General features: G+C 39.2%; 1 protein-coding gene across 2 annotated transcripts; it reads right to left on the bottom strand.

Annotated features, from left to right (window-relative positions):
• Positions 1-4,876: 4,876 nt before the first annotated feature.
• Positions 4,877-6,972, bottom strand: LOC103401871 (uncharacterized). Of its 2 annotated transcripts, none has more exons than XM_008340585.4 (5): positions 6,767-6,972; positions 6,381-6,533; positions 6,202-6,289; positions 5,719-5,871; positions 4,877-5,249 (listed from the first exon to the last, which is right to left on the bottom strand). In XM_008340585.4, the coding sequence occupies exons 2-5, from the start codon at positions 6,511-6,513 to the stop codon at positions 5,216-5,218; spliced, it is 408 nt and encodes a 135-aa protein (XP_008338807.1). In that variant the 5' UTR covers positions 6,514-6,533; positions 6,767-6,972; the 3' UTR covers positions 4,877-5,215. The 2 variants fall into 2 exon arrangements, with proteins under 2 accessions (XP_008338807.1, XP_070670987.1); XM_070814886.1 differs by lacking the exon at positions 6,767-6,972 and adding an exon at positions 6,640-6,745.
• Between the last annotated feature and the right edge of the window lie 295 nt (positions 6,973-7,267).

Genomic DNA, 7,267 nt, shown 5'->3' with positions numbered 1-7,267 from the left:
AGAAAGAGAGCAGTCAGTCGGAACCTGAAATCAAACCTCCAATTTGGAACTGACTGCCTGGAGCCTTTGCCTGGTTGCTTACTTAGCATTGCTCTCGAGTACTCATCCTCAACTGCTGTCAAGGTCACGAATTCCACCGGCAAATACCTCATGACAGTTGATCAGATATTGGCTCTTTACACTGAAGCTGCCAAGCGTGGATGAGTCACTATGAAGGAATGTTCTGAAGGACCATTTAAATGCAAAGGTTGCACACCACTTCTGCCATGCAAAAGATTGAAGCAGAAGGTTCAACGGTGAGCTGAAACAGATCACTACAGCACGACACCTTTCCATACCACATTCATTATTCCGTCAACAGCAAAAAGTATCCCATATCATCAAGGTCGAACGTACTCTAGATTTGATGGATTTGTTTTGACCCTCAAATTTTTGAGTCGGCCTTATACTCTGAAGGGCACCAGAAAACCCTCCAGCACAGTTCAAGAATAAGCCTGTGGAAAGTTACTTCTTCAAAAGCAAAAGTATCTCATATCATCTCTTATCCATTTGCTTCTCCTTATCCTGGCAGTTGAATGAGAGACAAGGAGAAGGAGAACAATCAACCGGAAGCCGAAGTCAAACCTCTGATCCTGGGTTGCTTACTTGGAAGTTTGACTGCTTACCTTGTCTGTCACCTCTTTCGACAGATCTCCTAGCTCGGCGACTTGGGAGACTCCTACTATAGGCTAAATACACCATTCTCGGATGGAGGAAAGGTACTTCCAGAGAAGGGCAGATGAAGATCAGACCACACTTCGGTACTTAGAAGTTTCGTGATTACTCAAGGGATTGGATCTTGCAAGTCCCCAACCGAGGAGTTTCCCTCACTCGGGAACTTAGGGGAGCACTGTTTGTACCATACTTGACCAATCCCGAAACTACCGAGCACCGGCCAACGCTATACTGTCAAGGACCCAGAAGAGTTCCCCTCCGACCAGGAGGCCAATCACTACTCGACACGTGTCAAGATTAGAAGCCAATCAGAGCGCAGCACGTGTCGACATCAAGAACCAATCATAACATGACACATGTCAATGTGACAAAGCTACAAGTTTTTCTATAAATAGGGGTCATTCCCCCACAATATGGGCTAATGCCATTTGTGTTAAATCATTCACAAGAACTCACTAAATTGAGAGCTTGATCCTTTGTACTTGTGTAAGCCCTTCACTACTAATAAGAACTCCTCTACTCCGTGGACGTAGCCAATCTGGGTGAACCACGTACATCCTGTGTTTGCTTCTCTGTCTCTATTCATTTACGTACTTATCCTCACTAGTGACCGAAGCAACCAAGCGAAGGTCACAAAACCTGACACTTTCTGTTGTACCAAAGTCTTCGCTGATTTTGTGCATCAACAAATGACATTAGGAAATATTGTGAGAGAATGATCTCTATTTATATAAGAGAGTTTCTAGTTTCATTCTGACTTTGACAGGTGTCGTGTTGTGATTGGCTTCTGATGTTGACACGTGTCGCGCTATGATTGGCTTCTGATGTCGACACGTGTCGCACTGTGATTGGCCTTCTGGTTGGAGGGAAACTCTTTTGGGTCCTTGACGGTATAACGTTGACCGGTGCTCAGTAGTTTCGGGATTGGTCAAGTATGGTACAGACAGGAAATATGAAGAATATAATTTCATTTTATAGACTTGTCTACATGCATATGGTATAGATAATAGATTTCACCCGTTGTTGTCATAAGGTAAGTTTGATTAATGGGTAAATTATATTTTCCCCCCTCACGTTTGGGGTCGATTGCAACCTCATACAACATCTTTAAAACATTTCAATTTTATACATTTATTTATCATTTTATTTCAATTTCATGCATCCGTTAAGTAAACCATTAAGTAATGACGTGGCATATATATGATCTACATTTGTGCTGATGTGGCTACCAAATTTGTGTCACGTGGCAAAAAAATTTTTTTTATGCATTTAAAAGATAATAATTTACCCTATTTAAAAAATTAAAAAAAAAAACCCTAAAACCCATCTTCCCCGACCTACCTTCTCCCTCACCTCCACTTTCTTTAGCTCCCCTCCCTTCTCTCCCCCCAGAGACCCACTCCTCCCTTTTCACCACCCCAACCCACCATCCCCCTCTCTTCCACTATGTTCACCTCCCCTCTCATCATCATTGCCATCCTCACAGCCACACTCGTGGCCTCAATCTGCCTCTATCTCATCGTCTGCCACCTCAATCGCTGATGCATCCGTCACCTTGCTCCCTCCCCCATCATCTCATCCTCTGATTCTCGCCGTCAATCATGTGACCTTGCCCACCCTCCCTCTTGTCACCTTCTCCTCCATCACTCGTTGATCTTTCACCACCATATCCTCCGACTGCGTCGTATGCCTGTCGAAATTTAAGCCTAGTGACAAGCTCCGTCTCCTTTCGCTCTGCTGCCACACCTTCCACGCCGTCTACATCGACACGTGGCTCCAGTCGCAGTAGACTTACCCATTCTATCTATCCTCAATTGTGGCTTCTGATGCTGAGCTCATTCCTGTCCGGGCTTTTTTTTTTTTTTTTTTTTTGGGATTGGGGTTGGGTGCAGGTTGATCTGGGAAGATAGAAGGGAGGGGAGGTGAAGAGAGTGGAGGAGAAGGAAAAGGTGGGTCGGGGAGGTGAAGAGGGATGAGTGGGTCTCTGGGGAGAGAGAAAGCAGGGGAGGTGAAGAGAGTGGAGGAGAAGGAGAAGGTGGGTTGGGGAAGATTGGTTTTAGGGTTTATTTATTTTTTATTTTTTAATTTTTTTTAAATAGGGTGTAAATTATTATATTTTAAATGCATAAAAAATTATTTTTTTGCCATATAACACAAATTTGGCAGCCATGTCAGCATAAATGTGGATCCCATATTTCCCACGTCATCACTTAACGGATTTGCTAACGGATGTATGAAATTGAAATAAAATGATAAGTAAATGTATGAAATTGAAATGTTTTAAAGATGTTGTATGAGATTCCAAACAACTCTAAACCTGATGGGGTAAAATGTAATTTACCCTTGATTAATCTACCTGTTTCACGAATCTCATAAGTTATATTTATACAATGATTCAATGATATATAGATTACAGTCTTAAGAAAAATGATACGTAGATTATAATGTGTTGATGATGTTCACACTACTAGAAAATAGCATTTTCTCGACAAAAGTTTGGCCAACGAATCAAATTTTGTCTGGCAAAGTAACTTTACTCGACGAAAGATAATATTTGGTAGGACAAAAGTGGTCAACGTTTTGGTTTTTTCAAAGACTTTAGGTGACGAGAAAATTCGACGGGCAAAGTTTTGCGCCAAGGGAAAAAATTGGTGTTTATTATGCCTCCTTTTTGTTGGGCAACAGTACTAAATTCATCTTGCAAACTTCCAAATTTCTCTCACTTATTTTTTCAAAAAATCAAATTTCTTAGTTTATTTCGGAGTTTGTAATGAGGGTTACCTCTAATAAGGGGCACCTATTGTTATGGAACATCTAATATACGGACACTAGTATTATTTGTTCTACAAAATTACAAATACTAACAACTTTTGGCTAGTTCGATTGGAGATAACCTCAATTTTCAAAGTTTCAATTCCAAATCCACTATACCTATTATAATTGAACTTGTCGTTCACGAGATTTGAACTTAAAGCTTTCTCATTTCCAAGTAAAAATATTACTTTCACAAGATTTGAACTTTGATGGACGCACTTAAGCCTCAAGTTCGAACTTTGAAGGACGCACTTCTTGCTTACATGAATGCCATATAGGTCATTGCTTATCCCCATCTATATCTTGAAGGTTATTGTTTCTACTTTAAAAAACTTTGATGAACTGTTAATTCATTTGTCATCGATATGACTTCATGGAATCATAACTTGGGACGAGAGTGCTATGTCAAAATAATAAAAGTTAACTTGATGGTTAGAGTAATAGATACAAAGTAAATAAATACATATTTTAAAGTGCCAGTGACAATATCTTTTATGGAAGTAAAAATATAAAGGAGTTTTAATAAAATACTCCCGGTACTTTTCACGTTTAACGAAAAATCACATTTTTACCTTTCTTGGCTACTATTCACTACACTTCTATTTTTCATTTTTCATTAAAACTAAAGTTTTTTTTTACTTTTCGTTGTTTCATAAGAAGGATTTAGATCCTCTCTGGATCCCCTCACTTGGGATCCCGGGGATCAATGCATAATAACCGTTCATCAAAGATCGTGTGGTCACAATTTTTTTATAAAAATTTTCATGTAAAACGATGCTACTTTACTTTTAAAATATAAAAAGCATTTAATTGTGACCACGCAATCTTTGATGAATGATTATGATGCATTGATCCCCAAGATCCCCAATAAAGAGATCCAGAGAGGATCTAAATCCTAATAAGAATGTGTACATTGCAATCGATTTAATTTAAAATAATCAAAAGTACTGCCCCAACACTCAAATTCCCCAAGTTCAATTCCCCCTCCCAAATACCCTTTGCTAAAATCAAAACTACTTTGTTGAGCAGAGGAAGAAAATTTTTAAACACATGATGTAAAGATGGGAAGAATGACTTACATGGCAATGATACACTGACACAATAACATTCTGTGCTAATAAAATAAAAACATTCGTAGTATTTTAGCACAATATGTAGAGCTGGGACCTCACAAATTAAAGAACCTTCGGTTTCCACGGCTTGGTTCTCATATAAAAATAGTTGCAAGTAAAAGAGGGTTTTCAAGCTCAAGCAAACGCCACCACCCCAAAACCGGAACAATTTATTGGAACGAGGTGAACTGATTCCAGTACATGACCCCGAGTCGCAGAAAAACATAAACTGAATGTGTCATGACCAAGTCTTTTAATGTAATCAACGTTAAGCCTTCACATCGTCGTGTTGCGAAACAACGTAATAAACATAAGGGAAGAAAAATCGTATTTTGAATAGACACTACTTTAGTTTTAACAAATTAACCAAGACTGGTATCACACTACAAACATTTACAAAGGTCAACAAGTCTTCCATATTACCTATGGAGTTGCAAATTGAACCGTATTTACTATTCATTTTCCTGTCTCCTTGGTCCAAATGCTTGAAGAAGTTTAAATGAACATGCACAGCCAATTTCCTCACTTGCGAAATCCAGGTTCCAAGGAAAATGGTACCGCTGGTAGATCACTACTTACTCCGGGTGAGCAGTCCAATAAATTAGCCCACTACAAGAAACGAAACGTCAGTTAAACTAGCTGGTAAAAGCATGATATGCGAATACCATGGGTTACATGAAACTAAATTTAAAGTATCAAAATCAGTGTCCGGCCAGCATGTACTTGTTCACACTCAGGTTCATGTCTCATTGTGCATCCCATTAGAGGAATGTTGCTCTAGATCTAGGGTGCCCCAAGACAGAAATAAGCTTATATTCGTCAAAAACTTATTTTGTTCTGACAAACCCCAATTATTCAATAGCTGAAACCAAAGTTATCGAGATGCATAAAAGCAGCAGTAATCCGAGGAGAAATTACTTCTGCAGGTAAATTATTAATGCATCACTTACATATATATCCATGAAGGATATACACACGAATAGAGCAAATACACACAACATGCTTGTCAATATCAACAACTAGCGCCCTCATTTATAGATGTCAAAGACAAATGGGGGTTTCGGGCAGACGATTTTACCTGATCAACACAAAAACTGCTTGCAACACACCAGCAGTTCCAGTCCACACTGAAGGGCCAGTCTTCACTAAAGAATCTTGTATTAACAAACCCACCGATGCCGCTAGAGATACAAATGCAACAACATAAGCAATGAACAGCCAAAGCTTCAATCTGTTGCAATTCACAGAAGAATTAGAACCGATTCAGGACCACGCAAAAGGGCAATAAAATAAAATCCATTCTCATAACCCAGAGGATTGATCAAATGGAAGAGACCCTACTCAATTTACCTAATTCAACCTCACAAATTGAAATAACAACACATTTACATATCCAATGTATCAACATTCACACATTAAATCATCTAAACTTAAAATAATTGTCTATGTTAAGACAGCAAGAATACCAATTACATAAACAATCAAATTGAAACTCAAAAAAAAAAAAAAAAACCCATGTTAAATTTGGCCCTAATTCTGAGCTGTGCATTCGATTGCTCACCTCCACTCGCCTTCTTCATAAGGGGAGTAATCAATGTCCTCCTTTTTGACGCAATTGAACATCAGCGCCGCTAACGACGCAAATATGCCTGCAAAAAATCACAATTCGCACACACAAATCAGAAACCCTAGAAATCTAAAAAAATGCAGAAACAGATTTTGGTTCGGATCGGGTCGGACCAGGGAGGTAGTGGAGGAAGGAGACCTTGACAGAGCTGCAAACGACAGCGTCAACCCAGAACCACCAGCCGGCCCCGAACACGGCTCCGGCAACGCCAGGACCGAAGATCCCCCAGAGCTCCGACAAATCCATTTATAACAATACGACTTTCCCTGACATAATAGACAATTTCAGGTATAGGTCAATAACATTCACAAAGTGAAAGAAAAATCCAAATCCAAGCAACACAGATAAACCCTGAAATCCACAGATCTGTACCGATTTCCAATACAAACACAAAACTCGATCCAGAAACACAAACTCTCACGCAATCAAAAACAATAATCACAGATAGACTAGTTCACGAAATCGAAAATCAAAGAGCACTTATCGGGAGAGATTATACCTTGTTATCCTGGAAAACGACGAGGGAGGGAGAGATGGAAGAAGAACCCTATATAGAGAGAGAGAGAGGGCACGGGGCGATGCTTCGAGTCGGCCGACTCTGATTCGTGAGGGGAATTAGGATAATACTTGCTCACTAATGAGTAAATCCACTCACTTTTTACATTTAGCCCTATAGTACTCTTTAACACATAAGCCCTTTAGGCCATCTTTAATCGAAGGATCCAGAGGATTAAAAATAACTCGAAAATCATCTCTAACCGAACGCTAGGTCAGAGGGTTGGCCAGAAAACCGCTTAATCCCGTCAGTTATAACCGACAGAAATTCTTAAAAAGAATTTTGAATCCAAAGGTTAGCTGGCGCCAGTTACCGTTGGATTAAAAAAAAAAAAAAAGGGTTTTTAGGGCCTTTTTTTTTTTAATTCTCAAAAATTATATATTTTTTAAGTTGTTGTATTTTTTAAATTTAAATAATAAATTATGTTTGACCCTATGGCCCTCG

The sequence above is a fragment of the Malus domestica genome, chromosome 15, assembly GCF_042453785.1.
Source record: "Malus domestica chromosome 15, GDT2T_hap1".
Classification (NCBI taxonomy): domain Eukaryota; kingdom Viridiplantae; phylum Streptophyta; class Magnoliopsida; order Rosales; family Rosaceae; genus Malus; species Malus domestica.
The sequence above is the reverse complement of the archived record's forward strand: the minus strand, read 5'-3'. Positions and strand labels throughout refer to the sequence as shown.

What these genes read in the sequence shown, in the direction of transcription:
- LOC103401871 (XM_008340585.4), bottom strand. Translation starts at nt 6,513, where the DNA reads ATGGATTTGTCGGAGCTCTGGGGGATCTTCGGTCCTGGCGTTGCCGGA. An exon ending in TATGAAGAAGGCGAGTGGAG is followed by an intron (nt 5,872 to 6,201) that starts GTGAGCAATCGA and finishes GAATTGCAACAG; the next exon opens with ATTGAAGCTTTGGCTGTTCA. An exon ending in GCAGTTTTTGTGTTGATCAG is followed by an intron (nt 5,250 to 5,718) that starts GTAAAATCGTCT and finishes CGTTTCTTGTAG; the next exon opens with TGGGCTAATTTATTGGACTG.